This window comes from Myotis myotis, unplaced genomic scaffold (assembly GCF_014108235.1).
Source record: "Myotis myotis isolate mMyoMyo1 unplaced genomic scaffold, mMyoMyo1.p scaffold_m19_p_3, whole genome shotgun sequence".
Classification (NCBI taxonomy): domain Eukaryota; kingdom Metazoa; phylum Chordata; class Mammalia; order Chiroptera; family Vespertilionidae; genus Myotis; species Myotis myotis.
In genome coordinates, this window is record NW_023416335.1 from 189,180,597 (window position 1) to 189,206,754 (window position 26,158).

The window sequence follows — 26,158 nt, forward strand, 5'->3', positions numbered from 1 at the left end:
GAAGCCCCGAGGATGAGCCTCCAATAGCTTCCCCTGGGTCTCAGGCTTATTTTCCTTCATCTGATTTAAGATTTGAGGTGTCCAGGATTGACTTTCTGTGCGTATAAAACACATCCAGTCAATACAACCAAATCAAGCAAGTACAGTCCTAGCCTGGTGACTAATAACAATACAGGAGACTCTGCCTCCCTGATTGGAATTTTGTTTCTATTAAAAATGTAAGCTTGAGAGATAATCAACATATTTTTTAAAGCCCCTTAAAGGATCTGAAAGATTGCAATGATGTGTGTTATGAAGGTTGGGGAGGGAGAGAACATGGTCTGGGAGGTGGGGGGATTCTATGTCTTATCTGTTTGTTGTAGGATCAACCAACCAATGAAATCCTCACCAACCAAACAAAGTTGATGTTTGCAAAGCAAAGGAGAGACTTAAACAAAAACTGTGAGATAAGCACAAGACGAGAAATAGTCTCCATTTGGATGGTCATGGACTCTGAACAACAGATCTCTACAGACCTTCAACGTCCTCACTTCTGTGTGGCAAACGAGGGCTATGGACAGATTCTAGAGCAGTTGCCAATGAGTCCTGCTTCCTTGGCAGATTTTTGGATTAAGGCCAAGGAAGGGACAAGCCGACAGGAAGTCTGATCACTCAGGTTTTAATGGAAAACATATCCTCGGTGATGATTAACAAAACCAAGTATTTCTTTGCATACTTGAATTGTATAGTTAAGTCATTCGTTCATTTATTCCAAAATCATCACATATCTCTGTGTCCACCTAGAACACTTTGTTGTTCAAAGTTTTCTAGGTGATGTATAGAGAGTCTCTAAACATTGCATCTTTCCCGGCCTCGGCAATACCCCTTTTACATTATGCCAAAAACAAACTAAGCCTCTGGTTTGTTTTTAACTGCAAACAGCTAAGTCTTAAAAGAAAAATGTTAAGTCATTTTGTTTGTTTTGTTAATCATCACGGAGGATATGTTTTCCACTGAAAGAGAGTGGGGGTGGGGAAAAGGGAGGGAGGAAGAGGGAGGGAAGGAGAGAGAGAGAGAGAGAGAGAGAGAGAGAGAGAGAAACATTGATGTGGCAGAGGCACATTGATTGGTTGCCCCCTGCATGCACCCGTGGGGCTGCAACCCAGGTAACTTGCCTTTGACCAGGAATCGAACCTGTGACCCTTCAATGCACAGGCCAACACTCTAACCATCGATCCACACTGGCCAGGATGAAATAATTTCTTTTATTTAGCTGTATTTATGTTGAGGATGTTACTGTAACCATTCCAGGCTGGTCTGCAAACAGCCTGCAGCCTAGAACTTGTCTCCTTTCTTACTTCATTGTGATTGCTGCTCATACATGTCTTAGGCACGCCCCATTCTCTGAAGTGCAAGTAATTCCTTGGAGAAGGGACCGTGTTTGCTACTTCTGCATGCTACCTTACGCCCATGATTCCAAGCACAATGACCAGACAAGTAAGTGAGGCTGGGGACAGCAAATGCTTGCAGTGAAAGCCAATGATAAGTAGCTTAGGCTCTGCTGGCCACACTATCTCTGCTGCAGCTACTCAACTCTGCCTTGCAGTGCATAGCGCACGGCGCTGCCACAGGTAGTCCTAAGTGACTGGGAGTGGCTGTGTGCCAATAAAACTCAATTTACAGAAACAGGTGGCAGCCGATTAAGCCTTCGGGGCAGAGCTCCCAACCCCTGCTCTGGAGGCCCAGGCCAGGAGACTCGTGTGTTGGAAAGGATGCTAGATGGAAGCTCGAGGCTGGACTCTGGATGTGTGTGGGAATCTCCGTTTCTTCATCTGTAAAGGACCCTTCTAGCTTTGAAATCATCGGGTTCTAAGAGTGAATGTCCATATACACTGAAAGCATGACTCAGGGCATCACCAGAGCTATATACCCTGTCAACTGTGGAGCTCTCTGCCAGCAAACTCTTTGCTTACAAAACACATTGGTGCCGAAACCGGTTTGGCTCAGTGGATAGAGCGTCGGCCTGCGGACTGAAAGGTCCCAGGTTTGATTCCGGTCAAGGGCATGTGCCTGGGTTGCGGGCATATCCCCAGTGGGAGATGTGCAGGAGGCAGCTGATCGATGTTTCTCTCTCATCGATGTTTCTGACTTTCTATCTCTCTCCCTTCCTCTCTGTAAAAAAATCAATAAAATATATTAAAAAACAAACAAACAAACAAACAAACACATTGGTGAGACACAGACCAGTAAAACGTCTATGGGCTGAGAGAAATGTTAGAAGGCTGGCAGATGCTTACTTCTGCTCCTGCCCCACCCAGCAATTCCTTCCTAAGGGTAATGCATAGAAAACAAGAACAAAAAGAAGCAACTTGCTGGTTGTTACACACCATTAGCTAGTCAATAAAAACTAGAACCCAGGAAGGACCTCGTCTCACTCTGGCCTGTGTGAACTCTCTCCCAGAAACACCAGCCATTCCAACTTGTTAAACTCAATAATAGTTCATCTTATCCTTTGAACAATAAACAACATCTTTAAACATCAGCTTAATGTGAGATTTAAATAGATCTAATTTGCGGCTTGTATTTAAATTGTCAACTACCTCCTGTCAACTATTTCCTTTATTGATCATTTTAGTTTTGCCACAAGATAAATACCTAGGTAACCTGTCATAATTTTGCATGTAATCTCTTAATTGTATGGTGCATCTCAATATTAAACAGTGAAAAAATAAAGAATTGATGAAGTATGATGGATTTTTAATGGACTTGGATTCTTGGATTTACATTTTTACCTGAAGTAAAAAATATATATATATATAAGGGGACTTATCTTGTTTAGAATTTTTGTCATCTAGAATGACCACTTTTTCTCTACTCTCCACTTGTCCACATTTGAAGTATTCATCTAAGCCCAGCTAAAAGCCACCCCCTCCACGAAGCCTTCCGTGATATGCCTGCTCCAACCTCCTGTGGTACTTAATAGGAGTCCTTTGCCGATACCAATTACAGTATTGCACTTACAGCGAATGGTCTACACCTCCTTAAACACCCACCCCCATGAGTGCAGTAAAAGTGCCTTAAATGCAGGTGTCCATATGCATAAATCCTAGAGTACCTGAGAAAATTATATCTGAGTGGATAAGAATTCAACTTTACTACTTAATCAACATTCTTAAGTTGTTTCTACCCATTCCCTGCAGCTATGTTATTCATCAGAGTGATATTCAACAACACCTTCATGTCACCTTCATTTCTTTCTGCTCTGTGCTCATTCAAAAAGCTAAAGGAACTACGTTTTCTCATCTAACAGTTGCTTTATAGGGACCGGAAAGATTATTATGGCTGTTTAGTAATGACAGAACTTTACACTGTACATAGAAATCACCCAATGAATTTGACCTTCAATAAACAGAATCAATTTTAGAAGGATCGGAGTAATCCCAAAAGACACCAGAAGGTCTGGGGTGGAGAGGCAGGGATCCCCCGAGCAACACAAAGGAGCCTAGAATTGTGCTGGGGGTTACAGGATCCAGACGAAGTATGAGATCATAGACTTCTGGAGTTGGAGTTACACTGAAGACTTTCCAATCCGCTCATTCACCCTTGAGAAAAACAGTGCCATTTAGTTAAGTGAACTATTCCTGGATTTGGTGATATTAGTTAATACTGTATCACCAAATCTGGAGATGTTTAAACTGTTGAATATACCATTAGAGCATTCATAATAAATAATTTTAGGGGATTCTATCATACTGTATGAGTTCTTGCACTCCTCCAAAGGATCTGGGCTCTAGATTACTTAACATGAATATTGTGATTTCCTAGAGTCACCAAGAAAAGCATAGATTCCCCGTTTCTGTGTGTTCTTAAGGGAGAGGGGGCATCCATAGGCACCCAGGTTCATTGCTTGGTTGGTACAATATTCCATGGAGCATCATCCTGATGAGACTACATCCTTTGGCCAACAATTCTGAAGTTTGGGAACAAGAATTTAAAAAGTAGCATAATTTTTAAGGGACTAATATTTTAAAATTTACAAACTACTAAACAAGTGGAAATATAACTCCATACGCGAAAAACCTTAACTTTCTTTAGGTACAGACTTAAAGACAGTGTCACTGAGGAGGCGGACAAAACCGATTTTAGAGGAAGGCAGGCCCCGGCGGGCAGCACTACGCACAGCATCCGCAGCCACCCAACCGCTATTTGACCTCTGCTTCTCTGGGGTCCAGTTTCCTCTGTGGTTTCCCCTATAAATGACCCATATAAAAGAGATACAGCGGTGCTAAGCTACCTCAAAGAGCTGTCCTGAGAATTATAAACAAGTAGGAAGTATCTGCAAAACGGCCAATGCTGCTGTGCAGACCATGCGAGAAACAACACAAGAGGGTCTTGCTGGACAGCACGAGACGGGTCATGTATATCATTCATGGTTGTGTGCTGACCCATCCCCTTTCTCCAACTGGGAAGTTCTCAGGCTTTGTCTAAGCTCTGCTTCTTTTTCCCTGCTCTTCTTTTCAGTTTCTTTTTTCTTTTTATTATTAAAATAATACTTACATATACACACAGGTAGAGAGAACAGTAATCCCCCCACCCCCTGGCATCCATCACCTGGCCACATGGCCACTGGCTCAGGGCTGGCCTTATTTTAGGTAGACTCCATCCATTCCTTGTGCCCGACTCTGCGGGATGTTTGAATCAAATCCCAGACATAGATCATTTCATTTTTCATAGTTTTTAAAACACATTTCTATGCCATCTTATTTTCTTGATTCAACACTCCTGATGTAAATTATTTGTAACAATAAAATTGAGACAACATTGGAGGTGCATTTGGGGCCGGAGAAAAATTTGGAAACAACTTAAAGACGGGACAATGAGTGGAGGCAGAGGTGATTAAAGTAAGGAGCCTATTGGACCCCAGGCTGTTGAGGTGTCAGGAGCACTGCTCCACCCTGGAGTGCAGCTGGCACTTTATCCTGGGGCATTAGCTCATGGAGGAGGAAGAAGAGGAGGAGAATGAGGAGGAGGGAGAAGAGGAGGAGGAGGAGGAGGAGGGAGAAGAGGAGGCATTTCTCACCTTTCCCTGAACAGGCTGGACTCCTCCCCTCCTTCTTCCATGCATTCCTCCCACCAGTGAACACAAATCACCTTCAGCATTAAGCTACCTCCCTGCTAAGCCTTCCGCAATTCCTACAGTCAAAACGTGCCTTCCCTTTGCTTTGCTTCCATAGCACTTAATTATCCCAGCACACAGTGAGTGAGTAATAAATAAGTGAATAAATGCTTGTGCACTGAATGAATGGAACATAGAACTTACTTCGTTCTGCCTTATATCTTAGTTAGTGGTTTTCCCATCTGTCTCTCCTAGTGCATTTTAAATTCCTTGAAGAAATAATTGTGTCAAGTCAGCTCTGCGTCCCCTGCTTCCTAATGTGTTTATCTGCGCATAGTCAGTGCTCAACAAATGTCTCAGGAATAGAGTGACGCTCTAGGCAAAGAGCTAACCTGCCAAGCGGTTGGAGGATTAAGCTTCTGGGGACTGACGTCATGTAAGCTAGGGGAAGACAAACGCAATGTGTAGATGTCTACTGGCTTCTTGCCTCAGGAAACAAATCTGAGCTTGTCATCATAAAAGAATTCAAGAGTGGTTTCCTCCATCCCAATGACCCAACAACACCTGTCTCCAACACCACCCTCCTGTTTTTCTCTCCTGCCCCCTCCCAAGCTAGGGCTGTGCTGAGCTACTGCCCACAGGGTGGAATTACAGGCCTGTGCCCGAGACAAAGGCTCTTTATGCTGTGTCTGGTTATTAATTAGCGGCTGGAAACTTCAGGACAGGGCCATTAACATGCTCATAAACCTTTTATTCTAAGTGTTTTTGCTTAGCCATGACTCTGATGTGACTCTCCTTATAAGCGGGGATGTAGGACATTCCTTCCTTAACATTTCTGAGGCTCATTAACCACTTCACCCCAGCAGCTCATTAACTAGCCCATTAGGGATTTCACCTCATCCAGACAGTAGTCCCTCAGAGCCTCTGAGGGCACCTAATTGGGGATGGTGTGAGGCTGGTGGCAAAGTTCTCAGGAGAGAGTAGGGCTTTGTTAGGCCTGCCCTGAGGCTGAAGTGGCAGCAGAGGGGAGCACCCACTTACCTGCTATCCTCCCAATGGGCATGGCGTGCTCCTCGGGCGGGGAGACGGAGACCATGATGTGGTTCATGTACAGGTCTTCCCGATGCGACAGGTTGATGGGCTTCCCTTCCCGGTGCAGCCCGTCCTCGGAAAGCCTGGACTGTTTGAAATCCACGGAGTGCCGGGGGTTCAAGATCAGAGGGTGCATGATGGGGCTGGGCATCAGCTGGATCACGCGTGTGCTCTCCTGCCGGGGGCTAGATGGCTTCTGGTGGGACTCAGAGGACGGTGGGCAGTGATTATTCTCTATGGGAGACACCGACAGGGGGTAGGACTCCTGGTGGTTGTTTTCCTGGTGGAGCCTTGGTCCCTGGGCCCTCTCGGCTGGGGAGAGGCGGCGGATCATGTTGTCCAGGGGGGACCGGAGGGGCCGCTGCTCTGGGTCAGGAGACGGCCGGTGATTGGTGGTGATGGGTGACCTAGAGCGGTGCAACAGTTCAATGGTGGGAGGGTTGTGGTGCACGTTCTCCACGGACGGCCTCGGGGTCCTCTGGACACAGTTATCTATGGAGCAGAGGAGAGACCATCAGAGCCCCCAGTGAGCTGCAGGGGAGGGACCTCACTGCAGCTCTACAGTGAGCAGGGCAGGGGTGCAGTGCGGCTGCTTTCTGCCCAGGATGCAGGACTGTTTCCCCGCGTAGTGCACATACTTAGAATTCTTTTCCTGCCACTAGACAGCGAAGAATGTCTACAAACATTCCATCAATCACCTGCTCGTGGCTTACAAACACGAGGAAGCCAAACTTTCATTCTTTACCTTTGACTCTGCATGTGGCTTTCAGGGTCCTTAAGGGTTTCTCTCTAGATGCTTTCACTGACTTACATTTTCATAAGCAAATTTTCATTTTCTCTACCTCTAGGAGGTATGGGTATTTAATAATAATAATAATAATAATAATAATAATAATAATAATAACAAAGCAATTACTATATCCTAGCTTCTGCATTGTACTATTTAAAATTTACAACACTCCTAAGTAGCAGATACTAACTACATTAATCCTACTTCACAGGTGAAAAAATGGAGGCATAGAGAAGGTAAGCAATTTACCCAAGGCCACAGAGCCAGTTAGGGGGTTAGAACCAGACTCCAATCAGATTCTAGACCCATGTATCTATTGCAATATCTACCACTTTTCTATATACAAACCAGGGTGGAAGTAACACCTAAACCTGAACCCTGAATAGTGGGGCTAATGTACAGAATGACAATCTAATTGTACTTGAAAGAACGATTAGGATCACTCTGTTTCTGAGTGCGCAGACCCTACTCATAAATGCTTAAAGATACGCAGAGGTAAGTAAAAAGGGGAAACATACCTTCACCCCATCCCACTTTAACTTTCAAGCTGGTCACATATGAGCAAGGACAACCCAGAAGTATACACAGCTCGGCAACAGAAGTAGTTCTGCAGGCTGGGTTGAGAGAGGAACTAGCATACATTTGGCTTTGAGTCCTGCTAAGAATAGGAAGGAGATAAATCTGTCTATGAAAATGGAGCTTTCTATAGGGACCCACACTCATCTTCATGAAGTTTTTCTGGCCATATCTATTCCCAGAACTGTCTCATTGGCATAGCTACCAGCAGGAGACTGGTTTATTAAGCTATAGTATACCTATAAATAGCGGAGGACTATATATATGGTAATATGCAAATTAGGCCAGGACGCTGTAACGGGTCACTACCGGACAGGAAGAGGTTGTGCATACAGGTGAGGCCTGGAGCGGAGAGGGAGACAGAGACAGGGGGGCCTGCCTGAATTGGTGCGGCGGCTCTGGCGACCCAGAGCGGACACAGGCAGGGGGCTTGGGGGGACCTGGGCGGAAGTCAGGCTCGGGTCCCAGCCGCCTGCAGCGCCAGTCTGGCCTGACTCCCGCCGCAGCCCGTGGGGTGCCTCCTTGTGCAATTGCTGGGCCTCTAGTGTGGCTATAAAATGGAATGAGGAGTATCTCAATATTCTGCTAAGCACTGGTCTCTAGGCTCTATGGTTAGATAAGCAAAGCAAGATAAACTATTTATGGTATGCTACCATTTTTCTAATGAAGAAGGGAATTCCAGTTTCAATAATGGCAGAGTGGCTTGTACTGAACTAACCTTTCTACAGGTAGAAATAATAGAATCTGGATAGAATACATTTCTAAAAGTTATTTGAAGGTAATGGAAAAAATGAAGGGGATTTCACTCTTGAAAGAATGAAACTGACAGAGTGAGATACCAATTTGCAGAGCTTTTGCCCTGAGGATTGTCCGTGTAATGTGGGGCAGATAGAGAATGACTTGAAAGTTGCTTGAGGTGTCAGGGATTCAAGTATGGCTGCCAGAATGGCAAAAAATTGAGAGAGCAAGTCTCATAAAGAGAGCTTCAGAGGGAATATCACTAAATTGGCACATAAAGTTTCCTCAAATCTTTAACATGTGCTCTGAATAGCACATGTGCTGGGGAAACTCTCTGAGGAGCTCAGTGAAAAGCAACAGCTGGATGATTGAAAGATAGGAGCAGAAATCTCAGCTATTGGCCACTGTATTGAAGACAGAATTTGGATTTTAATTTCCATTAGAAAGCTCTGTAAGTATCTCAAGCTGGGTATTAACCCAGAATGGCCACACCTTATGAGTAAGAATAGTGCTCTAGGACAAAGGGATTTACCTGATGGCTAAAGGCAAAACTGAAGCAGATCTGTCCTAACTAAACGTAAGATCAAGACTCAACAAATTCAAAATGACTGGCTAGTCATTTAACTGCCTAGAATAAAAATCAACATCCTTCGGAGGAATCTATATACATAAAAGCCTAAGCAACCATCCGACTGTTCAACCATCTGACCCACAGCTATGATGCGCAATGATCACCAAGGGGCAGATGCTCCAATTGGTAGCTAAGATGTGCATTGACCACCAGGGGACAGATGCTCAACACAGGAGCTGCTGAGCTGCGGTGACTTGGCAGCTGCAGCTCTTGGGTGATGCACCCAGAACCAGAGAGGCGGGAGCCCAATTCCAGGGTGTGTCACCCAAGAACTGTCCTCTTGCAATTGGGACCCCTCGGGGGGATGTTGGAGAGCGCAGGCCAGGCCAAGGGACCCCACCTGTCGGAGGGACCCCCCTCACTCTGCAGATACCCTTCAAGCCCCAGCGCTGCCCAGGGAGGGACCACAAGAGGTTGGCTCTAGGGCAGGGGTGGGCAAACTTTTTGACTAGAGGGCCACAGTGGGTTCTTAAACTGGACTGGAGGGCCGGAACAAAAGCATGGATGGAGTGTTTGTGTGAACTAATATAAATTCAAAGTAAACATCATTACATAAAAGGGTACAGTTTTATTCATTTCAAATGGGCCGGATCCGGCCTGAGGGCCATAGTTTGCCCACGGCTGGGCTAGGGCGTGTCTGGCCTATCTCACCCAGTCCCGCTCCTCCGACCACCTTCTAATTAATTCCTTTCAATGTGCATGAATCCGTCCCTGAGCACTAGTATAACATACTTTCTCTACAACGTGTTATCGATTGTGTTTATCTATCTTTATTGGATATCTAGTATCCAATAAAGATTTTCTAGACATTCGAAGACAGAGAAGCATGATCCAAAATCAAGAGGAAAACAGACTGAAAACAGACTGATAATGCAGAGGTTGAAATTAGCAAAAAAGAACTTTAAAGTAGCTGTAAGTTCAAGCATTTACAATAAATGATAATCATAATGAATGATAACGGAGATTGTCAGAAGAGAAATGGAAACGATATATAAAAAAAGAAGATTCTAGAACTGAAAAAAAATACAGTATCTGAAATGAAAGATTAGACTAGATGAACTTAATAGCAGGTTGGAGATGACAGAAGATAGGATTAGGAAACTTGAAGACAAATTTTAAAAAGTTAAAAAATAGATCCTCTGTGACTGAAACAATATTAAATGGTAACAGACATGTAATTGGAGTCTAAGAAGGAGAGAACAGAAAGAATGGGGCAAAAAATTTGCAGAAATAATGGCCAAATTATTCCCAAATTTGGTAACAATGACAAACTTAAAGGTCCAAGAAGCTCAGCAAATCCCAAGCAAAATAAATACAAGAAAAGCTACACACAGTCACACCATAGTAAAAAATCTGAAAACCAAAGAGAAAATCTTGAAAGCAACCAGAGAAAAAAAAGACACACTATGTACAAGGGAAGATTTACACTAACAAGCAAGTGTGCAAGAAAGATAGAGATGGAGAACTATAGATTGAAAGAGACTTAAGAGACACATCAACCATTTGCGGTGTATAGAGACTTGTTTGGATTCTGATTCAAAGTTAGAAACATTGATGAGATAGTTGGGGAAATGTGAACATTAACAGGATATTTGGTGATACTGAAGATCTATTAGTTTTCAGGTGATGTAATAACTCTGTATGATTTTATAATGGGTCCTTATCTTTTCAGACCTGTACTGATATATTTATAGATGAAATTATATACCTGGGATTTGCTTTACAATAATCTGGAAGTTTGAATCAGAGTGTACCTGGTGTATAAAGGAAACAAGAATGGCCACAATTGATCCTTAAAGCTGGTGATGGGTACATGGTGGTTCATTATATAATTCTCCCTACTTTTGTATCAATTTGATGTTTGCCTACAAAAAAGTGTGTGTATTTTTTAAGTGCTTAATCAATCTTGCAATGATACAGGTTGGGATGACAAGTACTAACTTAGTTACTTGAACCCAAATGCAAATATATGCTTATAAGGTACTGGCTGGACCCATGGTATTAACTTTAATAGCTGAGATTATTAGTATGATATAAATGACCTGTAATCTTTTGGGGATGATTCTTTTCACAGCTAATATGGATCTCAACTCTGCTAGCCATGAACACTTGTCATTTGTCACAGAATATGGCCATCGTAAGCAAGTATTTAAGATAGCTGCATTTTGAAGTTTCATATGTTTTCTTCTAAATGCCATTTACAGAATGTCTCCCTTTCCTTAAAAGCTTATTAAGGTTTTAAAAATACTTAAGGATGATGAAGGCCATGTGTTGAAAAATCCTATTTCCTGAATCCATTTCCCGTCTTACAGATTGCAAAATGACACAGGCATTGGCCAGTAGTCTGGTTACCTACAAGCTTCCTTTGATGTCCTGGGCTTCAAGGCTCAGTGTATGGGTGTGCACTCAGGGCAAGCCTTAGGAAGTCTGGGAGGACTATGAGAGGAAGAGCTTTCATGCCAAGGGTAAAGGAGGAACTGATGTAATGTCCTGGAGAGATTTCACTCTCTGTTCCTGCCCAGATCATTGGGAACAATAAAGGAGGGAGATAGTGCTCTGGATAATCAACTCACATTTTACTTTTGACTCAGGATCTGGCAGCAACAGGACCTGGTGGAGCATGATTTATTTCTCTCTCTGCACACACCACTCAAAGAGGAAGTACTTGATGAAGTTGATAACATTAATGGTAGAGAACTGGATCCGAGGGTTTTAATTCCAGGCAACCGGTGGTCTGGGCACAACCACTGTCAAGGCTGAAAGGCCTGCAATGAGGTCTTCTAAGCTTTTGTTTCAGTTTGCAAGGCACGCGCCCACGGATAGAGAGGGCGATGACGTTCCTGCCCTGCTGCCTGCGGCCTCTGTTATTATAAGTTGGCAGCAGGGTATGGAAACTTATGAGACCAGAGCCGGCAGGCAGAGAAGCTCCGGACACAGGAAATGCACCGAGCGGACAGTGGGTGCATTAAATCCCCCAGATGTAGGAGTCTTCTGTCTAAAACAAGAAGATTTTTTTTTTGGTCTGGCCTTGATGTCTGGGTTTGTTCTTGGTGAATTGCCCATCTGGAAAACTGGGAAATTATCCACATTGCCCTCAGTCTGAAGGTCTTGATATGGGAGGGAAATGCATAAGGAAGAGGGAGGGAAAGCCACACATAATTAGTGTAGGCGTGGAAGGAAGATGGAAGGGGGAAAAAGACCAAGGACTGGTAGAGAACCCATTCTGGTTGAAAGTGTTTTCTGATGCCAAACCTTTCTCTTTGTAGGTCTCTTTTAGACACATATAATCCCTTCTCACTACCACACAGCCCAAAATAAGATGATTACAAAATCATCATATAAATAAATGTGATGATTACCAAAAAAAAGGTCTGATTTCTTTTCTCCTCTTTTTTTTTGGGGGGGGTGTGTGGTTGTTTGGTAATCCTCATTTGAGGATATTTTTTCAATTGATTTTCAGAGAGTGTGGAGGGGAGGAGGGGAGACAGAGAGAGAAAAACATCAATGTTGGGTTGATTGGTTGCCTCCCCCATGTGCCTTGACCCGGGCTGGGGATCGAGCCTGCAATCAAGGAAGGTGCCCTTGATGGGAATCGAACCCGGGACCCTTTAGTCTGAGGGCCGACGTTCCAACCACTAGGACTCTCCTCTTTCTTTTTACCTATTAGAAAAGTTTCTCTATATAAAATTCACTAAAAGTCGACCCAATTTAATCATGTTATAAATAATGAACACTAGTAAACCTAAAAAAAACAAAACAAAAACAAATTGCCTTTGGTTAAAGTCACGGGTTTTGACTGGAAAATCTGCAGAGTAGAACAAAGGCTAAGATCAAGTTTATACCTCATACACAGGATCACAGGTCCACCAGCATGCCTTCCCCGAGGCACAGATGATGGTAAGAAGTTAGAGATGCAAATCAACAGGTCCAGCAGGTCAGCCTTTCTCATCAGCCTCCATCTCCCGTCCCACACTCTTTCAGAAGGGACCATTTCCCAGCACAATTTTGTAAAAGATTCATGGGAACCATAAAGAGCTACATGGAGATTAAAGGGTCTAGGTCTTGAGGTAGAACTCAAAACAGATTTCGTGTGTACACTTAAGTGCTGTACAACCTGTTACGGGTTGAACTGTGCTTCCCCTACTCAAAGAAAATTCATATTCTGAAGTCCCAGTACCTCAGAATGTGACCTTGTCGGAAATGGGGCCATTGCAGATGCACTTAGTTAAGGTAAGGTGATAAGGTGGGGCCCTAATCCAATATGACTGGTGTCCTTATGAAAAGGGGAACTTGGACACACGGACATACACACACTGCATGATTGAAAGGGGAGTATTTTGCCCCACAGTGATTACAAAATATGAGTTGAATCACAGAACCTTGCGTGATGTCAACTATATTTCAAGTAGTGTCTCGGATGCACAATACACAAAGAGTAAGAAAATGTGGTCCTTGCTCTCAAGAATGTAATAATTTAAAAGGCACATAAAAATATACACACATCAACAGACTACAGGTGCTGAATAAAGAGAGGATGCACACGGGGAGCATGCCATGTGAAGACGAAGCCAAGGATTGCCAGCAAACCACCAGAAGCTAGAAGAGGGGCGCATAACAGGTTCTCCCTCACGGTCCTCAGAAGGAAGCGATTCTGCCCACCCCTCCTTGATCTTGGACTTCCAGCCTCCAGAACTGTGAGATAATAAATTCATGTTGTTTAAACCAGCTATCTGTGGTACCTTGTTATTGTAGCCCTAGAAAACTAATACATACCTCATCCCCTACTCCTTTCCCAAAAGTTTCAGCTGAGACTTTTCACTGACCCTTTGCCTGCCCATTCCAGTCTATTCATCTCAACAAGTTGCCAATGCTACTGAATGCTTGAGAATAAAACTGCCCAAGTTTGCAGGGTATGGCCCTAATCCAATATGACTGGTGTTTGAGTATGACTTCAAACATTCACAGATGTTTGAGGTCATACACAGTAAGTAAGCTCCTTGAATTTTATAAGCATTTGGTGAAAGGAACTGAAAGAAGCAACATCGGTAACTTGCAGGCCTCTGAGGTTTCAACTTCATTATTGTGGGTGGAAGGCCTTCAAACAGGCTACCTCTGCCAGGGGCTCAGTACAGAGGGCAGAAGCAGGTCTGTGAACCGGGGAGGTGCTCCGGACTGTATGCTGTCTTTGCCCTTTGCAGTCAGGCGGTGTATGTAGACTGCAAGCATGTCAAACTTGTGGCTGGCAGGCTACTGACCATGAGTTTGACATACTTGGTAGAGGAAGGAGTCTCCCTCAGTCTCAATAAAGCAGCACAAAAGACGTAAATGAAGAAATCAAGGGATCAGATTTCAAATGAGTCTATTAGACCTGTGGGTGTATGCCTTGTAAATCATTTACAGGGATGGGGTCAGGGTGGCACAAAGATAAGGCAGAGGAGGGCTGGAAAGAGGAAAGAGCAAGATAACGCCAAATGAGGGCCTCCTTCTCAGGAAGTGAACCCGCAAGGCTCCCAGTGCCGTTATCTCAAAAACATCAGATGACATTTCCCTAGTGGTAACAGGAAGTTTCTTGAAGACTTCCAGACCACCTTGTGGGAGTTATTCATGCATCTGAGGGCTCACCTGTCCCTAAAACTTGTGGCTGAATAGAGCCAGCTAGCCCTTGGGCTAAGAGCAGCCTCTACTGTTGCAGGAAGTCCGAGGAGGCAGGGAAGGGAGTAGGTCCTCCCTGAAGTAGGCTGACCATTGGCAAGAGGCTCTCTGCACCACCCAGGGGCTCCACACTTCCCCATCACAATCAAATGCTGCATCAGGGGACAAAGGTCAGAGAGTAAAAGGTCTTGCTGCCCTAGACCCTGAAATATAGGAAGCAAAGCAGGGAAAAGGAGTTAGGCAAGAGCAGAATGCAGCCTGGTAAGGGGAAAAGATACTGTTAGCTGGTTCCCTGGGGAACGACAGGAAGTCAAGATCTGGGCCTGTTCTTTCTCTGGTGGGACCTCATGTCAGATCCAAGAATCACAGAATTGAAAGGAGCACAAAAAGGTTCATCTTATAGTTTTTAAATGTGAGAGGAGACCCAGGAGATTAACAGGCCCCAAAGGGTCACGGAGGACCTACCATGTGCCGGGGACCGTGATGTTAGAGTACACGCAGAACTCATTCTCAAAGTGGGCTGTGTCCTGAAAGCAATTAAGGCTGGGACTTCAAATGTATTTCACCATAGAAATAATATTACATAAGGTGCCCGGTGAATCAATGAAGGAATTCTAGGATAATGGCATGGGTAGAGAAAAGCCCCTTCTTATGTCCGGAATGCACAAAGGTGGTGTTTACACAAAGAGCATGTAGCTGCAGTAATGGGATTGGTTAAGAACATTGGAACTGAATGTAAGACATCAAACAGCCAACCACTGCACGACAATGTGAATACACTTCACACTGCTGAGCACTTAAACATGGTTCCGATGGTAAATGTTACGTGTATTTTACCACAACTACAATTTTAAGCTAAAAAAAGAAAAGAAAAAACCCCAATCATAGAGTGGCAAAAAAATATCAAATCATGGTAATGAGAAGCATTTATTGAATGCCTGCTATGTGATAGATGCTGTTCTCAGGGCATTTTCCATATTAACTCGATCCTTTCTGATATCCATCATATCCGATAAGAGTATTTTCCTTATTTTACAGATGGAAACTGAGACACAAGGAAGTCGAGTAACTTGCGTGAAGTCTCCCGGCTGGTAAACTGGGAGCTGGGACCTGAACAGCTGGTCAGGATCCAGAGTGCAGACACACGGTGCTGCTCTCTGGCTCCACCACGCATTACACAGTTCACACGGATTACACAGTCGCCAGACCCCAGCCAGCAGCCTCCTTGACACTTCAGTCATCAACACGATCCCAGCGAGACTAGAGAAGCGGGGATGCTTTTCGCAACAACCAGTAATAGGACGTGGCCGGGCAGCTAAAAGCCTCACGTGCCCTCCTGCCCACTCGGCAGCTGTCCTGAGGGGCTGGCTCCCACGGGCTGGCGGCTCTCCAGCTCTCGGAAGCCAGGGCCTGACGGAGAGCCCGCATTTCTTACAGGCTGGGATGTTCCCTGGGCTAAGTCCATTCACCCTGAGGCAGTCAATGGTCTCTATGGGTTAATGCATCCAAGTTAGTATGAGTTTTTCATATCATGAATTGAGGACATACACTGGTGTCTCAAAAGCTATCTTTGACTTTTTTTCTTTTTACTTAGTTTTGGCAGTTTCAAGTACTATGAAGCAGAAAATGTATAAGCAGACGTGCTGGGACTTGCCACAATGTACCCAGTCAGGAGACCTGACCTGGCATCCTAATCTCTACATGCCCATTCATTTGTTCCACGTTTAGAGTGCTTGCAAATAATAATAATAATAATAATAATAATAATAATAATAATAAAATAAAATAATGAAAGCATTATTTTTGTGGCTCAGTCATGCTGTGGGTAAATGCAGGTATTGGAGCCGTGTGGGCCTGGGGTTAAGTCTTAGCTTTGCTTCTTTGCAGCTGTGTGATTTGGGGGATGCCACTTTACTGCTCTAGCCGCAATTTCCTCATCTGTAAAATGGGAATAATATTACCTTCTTGAAAGGCTGGGTGTGAAGATTAAATGATTTCAACATGTAAGAGCTTAGAACAGGGTCTGACATGCAAAAAAGGACCCCATAAATGTTAGCTTTAATTTTGTTATTATAAAGCAGATTCCTATACCTCATCATCTTTAATTATTTCATTAAACTTGTTTAAGATTTCCTTCCTCCAAATCAGTCTTTGGGCACTTGGATCTGGTGGCTGGCGGAGGGGAAGAGGTAATGTTTCCATTAATAAAGCAATCCTATAAATAAAACTTCTGTGGGCCATCCAGAATGTAGGCCACCCACTCTGCCCCTCATCAAAGACATGATTTCTCTCCACTCTCTTACCCTGTGTGGTTGTAAGGAGAATTGAGAAAACAGTATTTTGACACTTGACATTTCTCATCTTCACTTCTACTTTCCACGTCCACCTGGTGACAAAAAACTGCCCCAGAGCAGAACTGTCACCTTAAAACGGCCTACACTGTTGCAGAAACAATCACCGCACTGCACGTGCAAATATTTTCAAACTAAAGTGACTAAGAATCACCTCCCAGTCTCTTAGATGGGGCATAGGAGAGGGTGGAACAGAAGAGCTGAAATTATAGGGGGGTTCCCCAAGGAGGTGGTGGAATAAGAACATTTAAGAAACATAGACATTTCCCTGGCCAGTGACTCAATTGGTTGGAGGGTCGTCCGTACACCAAAAGGTTGCGGGTTCGATTCCTGGTCAGGGTACACACCTAGGTTATGGGTTCAATCCCCAGTCAGGATGCGTACAGGAGGCAGCCAATTGAGGCCTCTCTATCTCTCTCTCTTTCCCCGCCTTCCTTTCTCTCTAGAATCAATGAAAACATCCTTGGGTAAGGATCAGAAGAAACATAGATCTCATTCCTTCTCCCTAGAGATTTGTGCATGTCCAGGCCAACATCATTTGCTGGCCTGAAATTTCTAAAGATGTTTTGCCTCCTGGTTTTGGTAAAAGTAGTAGTATCGTTGTTTATTTTGTCTTCTTCCTACGTAACTATCTAATTCATACTATGCAGGTAAAATGGGTCACAACAATAAAAGAAAAGGAATCTAGAAGAGATATTTAGCTATTTCTGAGCAACACCAGGAGGACACTGTTGGGATTTTCTAGATTTTAGCTGCCTTTTACCCTGAAGGTAGGGAATGCATCTTATTCATCTTCATATCACCCAGGGAGGCTCACACCATGGATAGAATGTGAGGAATTGAGAGCTGAAAGATCAGAGACCATTTAGTCTAATCTATTTTACAACTGAGGGCCAGAGAAATGAGAAACTTAGCCCTTATGATTATTCTGGAAGAATAATGGGCTAGAACCTGGTTTCCTGACTTCCGAAATCATTCTTCAGAAAGTTTTATCTCAGCTGACCATGTGACCCATTTTGTCAAAATGATTCTGGTTTATGCCTACTGCCCTCGCTTACTTGTTAGAATCCCATGAACATCTTGGTAGGGATGACAATTTATAAGGTTACCTGGTGATATAATATTGCACTCTCTTCCCATAAGCAAATAAGGAAGAAGAGTAGGATGCAGGTTCTCCTAGACTTAGGTGGTGATCTGAGGACTGCTTTGCCCAACGCAGGACAATTTCAGGACACGGAGAAGATAAGTGTTTACAAAAAAAAAAAAAAAAAAGGTTTGAATTAGTAAGATCACCTTCCTCTCCTGTGGGAGCTCTGAGGGGGCCTTTGAGCTAACACCAGCTTCCTAGCTTATGGGACTGCCGTGTGGCTGCTGGTGAGGGGGTGGGATTTCAATGCAATGTACTCGGATGGGATATTTGCAGGGAACTGCTGCTGGATTAAACAAGATACCTTTGTGGTGGGAGATAAATTCCCAGTATGACATGAATGTCTGAACTGGGTAAGGTGGTGGCAGTGATGAGGTGAAGCCACAGGGGGGGTGCTGAATGAAGCTTTGTGCTTGCATGTCACTCTGCAAGCCCGCCGTGCCAGCCTATCGAGGGGCTGAGCAGAGCCCCCTCTGAAACGCCGGTTCCCCTTCCATTCTGTCACATCTCCCTGTGCCAAGTCAGGAGCTACACACTTTCATATGGCACTGTACCCCAATGAGGTCAAATAAATCATTGGGGGCATAATATTTGCTATGCTTAATTTCACTTTACAGAACTACTTTTTTTCAGGGCCAGATCTCTCTGTATGTTAACATATGCCCATATTAATATGTTACTAGTCACAAGTAAATATCACAGTATTGATTCCAGAGATAGTTCCTGTCAAGCTGGATATTTCTTCTTGTTGGTGGAGGAGAGAGGAGAAGAGGTGGGAGGTGGGAGGTGGGAGGCGGGTGGGGACAGGGAACTCTAGTGGGTTCCTTCTCCTTCATCACCAAGGGCACCAAGAGATCTGGAAGTCTAGGGGCAGCGGCCTCTTCATATCGCCTCAGAATCTTGTACAACTCTTCTCATTTGCTAACTGCTGATAAAGGCCTAAGCTGCCCTTCTTGTGTGTCCACCTGTCCATCTGAGAGCATGGCCTGCGTCTGCCCGGGTGAAGGAGAGGGCACGTACTCTCTGCTCCTGCTTCCTGGCTGATAGCTTTAAGGAGTGGTCTCTGAGACACAGTACTTTTCAGGGCAGGGTCTGCAGCGGAGCGAACTGGTTCACAGGGCGATGAGACCCTTGACCTTGGCCTCATTAGTTCCATTCTTTGACTGACTGAGCTCATCCCTACCACCACCACACTTGAGAGCACAGCTTTAAAGCGTAGGTGGGCCACATTTGTATTTACTGGGTTTGAGAGTAGCTCTGAGAGTAAGCCAGCTTTCTCTATTGATTAGCTCCTGCAAATGAGAACAATGACAAGCACACCTACTTCGGAGTCAAATCATGCCCCGGGGAGAGGAGGAAGGATTTGTGATGAGGTGAGACCATCAGTCTCCAATCACATTTGGGAATAAAAAGAGGAACAGAAATTCCAAACGGGATTTTTTTTTTTAAGTAATGAGAAAAGGGGGGGGGGGCGTGTAACACCCATCACACGCCCTTTGTATCTGAAGAGGCAGGCAAGGTAATATGATTCTCGCCTTAATGTCAAGCTTCAGTAAACCCACCTCCTGGTTACTATGCTGGCGGAAATGTACATGCAGGAAGAGCAGAAGAAGGAAGAAACCAACTGGGGGTGGGGCCAGCTGCTAAATTTAGCAAGGGTGAAACTAGAGGAAGGAAGGATGAGAGAAACATCACAAAGCCAGGGACCTGCTGGGAAGCACTTGGCACAAGGAAGAGGTGTCGAGCTGCCTGGAGTCAGGCTCTCTTTTGTGAAGTGTTAATTAAGAAGACAACTTCTCATGTTTTTAATTTGCCAATACCAGAACAAAAATATTAGCCCTGCTCTTGGGGGTGATCTAGCGATACAAGGAAATGCCCCAAGGGACCAGGGTTTTAGTCCCCTAGTAATCTGGTCCTAAGAAAGAGTCCCAGGTGAAAAGTATTGCTGTGCGTCCCCACATCTGTTGTCTAACCCATCCGGGCAGGAGTGCTCCACAGAGGAACTGAGCATCGCTGTACATGGAATGGTGCACAAAGTAAGATTTTTATACCTATTTCCCTGCCCATATGCCTGCTTTTTTTTTTTTTTTAAAGATTTTTAAAACTGCTTTTTAGAGAAAGAGGAAGAGAGAGAAAAGCATTGATGTGTAGCATCAATCAGCTGCGACCTGTATGCCCCCTACCAGGGATTGAGCCCACAACCTGGGCATGTACCCTGACCGGGAATGGAACCAGCAACCTTTCAGTGTATGGGATGACATTCAACCACCTGGGCGACACTGGCCAGGGCCCATAGGCCTGCTCTGGACTATGTCCAAGGTCACAATGCAAGTCTGGTTTTCTGCTCTGTTTTCTAGCAATGATTTTGCTGATGGTGTGACTCACAGGAGAGCAGCACCTGGGTCCGCTGAAATAAGCACTTACACTGAGTACGAGGTAGGACACCACCTCTGGTGCATGAAGAATTCCTGGGTCCCCCACAGAGTTCACAGGGTTTGGGTCTTTTTTCATCCTCCAGCTTTCGTTACCCTCTGCTCACAAATCTTCAATGATTCCGCATTACCTCCCTCCATCCAAATCCCCCACATTCGATTTCCAACCTAACCTCCTTGGAGTAGCTCTCCAAAGGCCCCGTGTGGATCATGGCTGAAACAGGCTGATGGCTGGCTCACAGGGTTGTATTGAGTTTATTCTCTCTATTTGGGGTATGCTTCAAATTCCTCATAACAAAAGGTTGTGGGGAAGTGAGGGGGAGGGAAGATAAGCTGTACAACCCAAGTCATCTGACTACTTTCTACCCCAAGGACTGACTCCATCCTCTGCCATTCTCTCTGCTTGGAATGTTCTCCACACCATCCCTGCTTAACTGAATCCTGCTGGGCCACCAAGGACTCCCCCAGAGCCATCTCATGCATGGAGCTGACCTGCTGCTGGTACCTGGGCACATCTCCCCTTCCGCCACCTCGTTAGGATGCCTACTATGACATGTGCGTATCTTGCTCCTTTCTTCGCCAAGATTGTGAGTTGCAAAGAGCCTAGAGTATCTCTCAATCATCTTGGCATTTCCCCCAGGACCTTATACAAAGTAAGCATTCGATAATTGGTTTGTTGAATGAAAAGTGACTCACATAAAAAAGGACAACTTATCAAATTAACAATGAGACCTCTTGGATCTGTCTAAGGAAAGACAAGCCTCCTCGGGTACCTTCTTCGTGGTTCTGGTGCAGTATGACTTCCGGCTGGGTGTGGATCGAGTTTCCGGGGTGGAAGAAAGGTGAAAAAAGAATCCGAGGTTTCCTCTGCTTCAGAATATGCTGAAGGAGTTCATAGAGCACATCCCCTGGAAGGAGAAAGGAAAGAGAAATACAGAAATGGGAATATTTTATTCACTACTCACTGAGTTTCGACGGTATGCGTGGCACTGTTCTGAGTTCACCGTGTCCTGTGAGTAGGGCAGGCTCGCTTCCTACTCTCCCAGGGCTCCGGGGACACACAGGCTGTGCTGCTTGGAACTCGGAAGGTCAGAGCACGTGAGTTTTTTAATAGAACTTTTCGATTATGAAATATACCAAAAAAAGTTTTATAAAATGTCGAAAACCAGGAAGAAAACAAAAGCCCACCCATAATGTCATCACTAAGAGGAAAGCCCCATTCCCTCCTTAGAGCTATAAATTAGAATCGAGCACATCATAGCTCAGTGTCCCTGTTTTCCTCCCACGTTATTGAACTGTTCCAGTAGCTGCATAAAGTCTGCTTCACAGACTTTATTTGAAATTTAAATTGTCCTAATTTACTGCTATTCCTTTTGTGAAAACATCCTTTCCACATCCATCTTTGCTTGCATTTCAGATAATTCAAGGGTTTATGAAGTCACTGAATATGAAAAGTTTTAATATCCCTATGACAACTCAGAGATTCTTCATAGAAATCACCCCTCCCCCCCAAAAAAACACCCCAAACAACACACATACATAACACCCATGCTTTTTTACCCACCCCAATCCCAGGTAGGAAGAGAATAAATATGAAAAAATTTCACTATCTGGTCACAGCTGCTAAGTACAGAAGAGACGGTGTAGGGAACTGGCACATCTGGGATGCTTCCCTCCTTTAAAAATGCAACACAGCACTGCTCCAAGGTTCCATAATTTCCAGAGAATCGTCTTTAGTTGTCAGCCCCTTGCCGAGGATGGAGGGGGCTGTCCTGAGCTGGGACCCTTTGTTCTGATATATTTGGTGTTTGACGTGTCCACTGAGAAGTTAATTAGAGAAAAAACACCTGTCATGATCTTGTCCCACCCCTTTGACTTAGATCCAAGTTCAAAATGCAGGTGGGTGCCTCAAAACCCCTTAGGGTGGGTGATTAATCTCTCAAATGCCACAGCCCTGACTGTCCCCCACGCCCTTCCACACACAGATATGCTGTCAACAGTGGGAACAAACAATGGGCTTTTATCTCTAATTTTAGCCATTTTAAACAGGCGCTTTCATTAACAACTTAATTTAACTGCATATTTTGGGCTGTAGATATTCTTTTTTTTTCTTTTAAACTCAGCCTGAGAAATGCTCCCTGTTTAATTCTTTCTCTGTGCAAACCTCCACTCCTTTTCCATTTATCCCAAATCGAGTCCCATCGCATTCGATTCTGAGGGATTCCTGAGGTCCCTAGCGTCTTCGCTTTGGCTTTCGTCCTTCCTCTGCCTTTGAATTAGGTTGTTATTAACATAACTTACTGCCACTATTTACTGTTATGACTCAATAAGGCAAAAGACTTTGAAAAGCTGAAGACACCAGGTCACTTGGGTATTTCCTTTCAGTGAAACGGGCAAGAAGACGCAGCAGTGTTCTGAACCAGACTTTTAACAGGACTTTGGAGGCAGAACCTGGCACACGTGATTGGGTTTGGGAGCTGGAAGGCTGCGGAGCTCACCTAAGCCCCATCGAGTAGTCATAGCAGTCATGGTAATGCTGTCTCCGATAAGATGAAGACACGGAGTCCGAACTACAGTCCTAGTTTAAAATTCATATTTTAATCCCTGACAAAAACAAGTCACTAATCAATACTCTGTTTCTTTCTGTTTAGTGTGATGTCTTCCTAAACTTTTCTTTAAAAAAAAATTATTGATTTCAGAGAGGAAGGGGGGGGGGGGGAGAGAGAGAGAGAGAGAGAGAGAGAGAGAGAGAGAAACATCAATGATGAGAAAGAATCACTGATTGGCTGCCTCCTGCATGCCCCACACCTGGGATCGAGCCTGCAATCTGGGCATGTGCCCTGACTGGGAATCGAACCATGACCTCCTGGTTCAAAGGTCAATGCTCAACCACTGAGCCAACCCGGCCAGACTTCCTATTCTTTTCTTAATTTACATGGCCTCACACTCACTGGGTTTCATCCTGTGGATTTGAGTGACGCTTTATTTGAGTAGCATGAAGAGGAGGAAAAAAAACACTGAAAATGTGTTTCTGATGATTACTATTAAAAATGAAAGATCAGTAATCAGTGTATCATTTTGGAAGGGGAGCCAGGAAATATAAACTTAGCGCCTGTGAGGGGTTCAGCTTTGTTGTCTAGAGAGGCAGGCTGATGTGGAGGATGGCACAGACTGCTTTTCACAGAACATCCACCCCAGAGGTCGCTGTGAGGATTCAATGAGAGGATGGTCTTGAAGCAGCCAGAGCAGGGGCGGGTGCACTGTTACACCCTAACCTCTTCCTGGGGTCACGCCGGGGGCTGGAGAAGCTCTGAGGTGTGGTGGCTGAAGCCTGGGCAGGAGAGCAGGCAGCGCAGTAACATGGGCCGGGGAGAGTCTCCGCTGTGGGGCCAGGCTGGTGCCTCTAGGCCTCACTCAGCTTCATCCACCCCACAGGATTGCTGGGAGGAGTGGATGAGGAAATGAGCTCATCACAGCGCCAGGCAGAGAACTCAGCAAACACTAGCTGAGGCTGTGACCACTGCTGTCACCACCACCACCACCACCACCATTATTATTATTATTATTACTACAATTATTATTGATAATACTATAGTAATATCTCACATATTGAACAAAGGAGGGGTGTCTGGGTCATGGTCAGTGAGTCTCTGTTTCCTCTCCACAAAGGGCAAAGGTTAACTGAGGCCATTCAACCCATTTGTGGCCTCTCCGGACACCTCACCCCCCTGGTGGGCTAAGCCCACGGTGGGGCTGACCTGTGCTCTGCCCCACACTTTCCCAGGTCTTAACTTCAGCCTCTCACCCAAAAGCTGGCAAAGGGAGCCAGGCAGCCGAGGTTCATCTCTGAGTGGGCAGGAGCAAGCAGGCGGAGGAGAGAGCCAAGCGGAACTTGGCCAGTTCCTCACCTAAACTGCACGCCTATTGTGAGAACTAGTAAGATAACATTCATCAGCACCACCTGTGACAGCTGGCTAGTGGGTGGGAGCGAGAGCCTGAGGTCCCAGGTTCCAGGCCAGGAAAAAACTGAATCCTAAAACTGTGAAGTACGGCCACAGCTAGATCCATCCATCCATCCATCCATCCATCCATCCATCCATCCATCCATCCATCCACATGTTTCCTCAGCAACCAGGGCTCCGCCGGGGAATGTGTCAGGCTTAGCACAAACATGTCACTACCATGGGGACCCAACTAACTGATGCCCTGTGTGTGCATGACTGGCAGTAATAACAGCTTGCTGAGAAATGCTTCTGATAACTGCTTGGAGTCTTAGACTGAGAGAGGATTCTAGAGGTTTCTTATAATGACTCGAACTTGTGTTTAGTAAAAGTCCCCTGCCTCCCCCGCCCCCACCCCCACCCCCCGCCCCTGCCAAGAAGTAGCTTTGGAGGAGAACTTCCAGGGATGGGCAGCCAGCCACGAGATAAGCAAACCACTTTTGGACAGCTCTAGTTGATAGAAAGTTCTGATGAGTTGGACTCTGGCTGCCCTATAATCTCATGTACTTCAGCTCTTAGCTTTGGCTTCTGGAGCACCATGAACGTGTGTCCCATCTACAACCGTTTTCTACATAAATAAAGATGGCCTCCCGCCCTCTCCCCATCGCTACAGTCCCCTAATCCCGCCAACACCCGGCCTGTTCTCTTGGTACACTCTGAAAATATTCATGGAGGCATATCTGAAGAGTAGTACTAACAAAGAGATCTCTGGAATAAAGAAGATATTTTAAAATGTTATATTTATTTGCTTGTTGAAAATAAAGAGCATGAGCCAAAGCACTGTATATCTAACTTAGCTAATGATCACTGGCTCAAATTCAAAAGGCACTTTTCGGGAAATTCTTGGCCCATTCAATTCTTGATAAATCTTCTTTGTCTTCCCAGAAGAGACATAACTAGTACTAACTGTAAGGGGTGCTTCTAGCTTTTGTTGGCTCCTCCATATATCTGCATGTGTACACACATAGTTCATGTACACGCATAACCGTACAGAGGTGGGTTTACCACGAAGCTGGTGAGTTTCAGGGGCCTTCACTTACATAGTCCCTTGGGAGGAGCCCTAGAACTATTTGCATCCAAATTATAAAATTCAGGCCCCGTAAAATCTATATACCCTTCCAGGTGCATGCACACATGTGACACATGAAGAATGTACATGCATGCATACACACGTGTGCACACACACACATACACAGAAACCCATAAACTAAACACATACTATCTTACATTGGTGATCTGGATGTAAAAAACAAGCACCTAATCTGAGAATTCTAAATTCTATCCTTTCATTTGCATTTTGTTTCAAATGAATAGTAGTGAGAGTGAACAAAACTGTTGCAAGTTGCTTATCAATTTTACTAGTGTCTGAAGACCAAAAACATACAGATGCTGCTTAGGGGATCAAATTTATCTGAGTTTCCTTACTTTTAGAGGAAAGAGCTTGGGCTCTGGAGCAAGGAAGTCCCAAGTTTGAATCATGGTCCCTCTATTTTTCAAGCTGCATGCACTTAGGCAAACTATTTTGAGCCTTAGTTCAAGGCTTAGTTAAATAATCTTTGTCTCAAATAACAATAATGCCATAGACTTGGCAGGGCTGTTACGATTAAATGAGATGATGGGAAGAAGCACCAGCCCATGCCTGCTATCATATGT

The 26,158-nt window shown here is 44.7% G+C and overlaps 1 protein-coding gene across 4 annotated transcripts in view; it reads right to left on the minus strand.

The window, feature by feature from the left end:
• Positions 1-26,158, minus strand: part of ETV6 (ETS variant transcription factor 6) — a 226,632-nt gene that overhangs the window by 21,463 nt on the left and 179,011 nt on the right. For all 4 annotated transcript variants that reach the window (XM_036300817.1, XM_036300818.1, XM_036300815.1 and 1 more), the window contains 2 exons: positions 21,278-21,412; positions 6,137-6,679 (listed from right to left, as the gene is read on the minus strand). In XM_036300817.1, the coding sequence (XP_036156710.1) occupies positions 6,137-6,679; positions 21,278-21,412 (678 nt within the window). The remainder of the gene's footprint in view (positions 1-6,136; positions 6,680-21,277; positions 21,413-26,158) is intronic.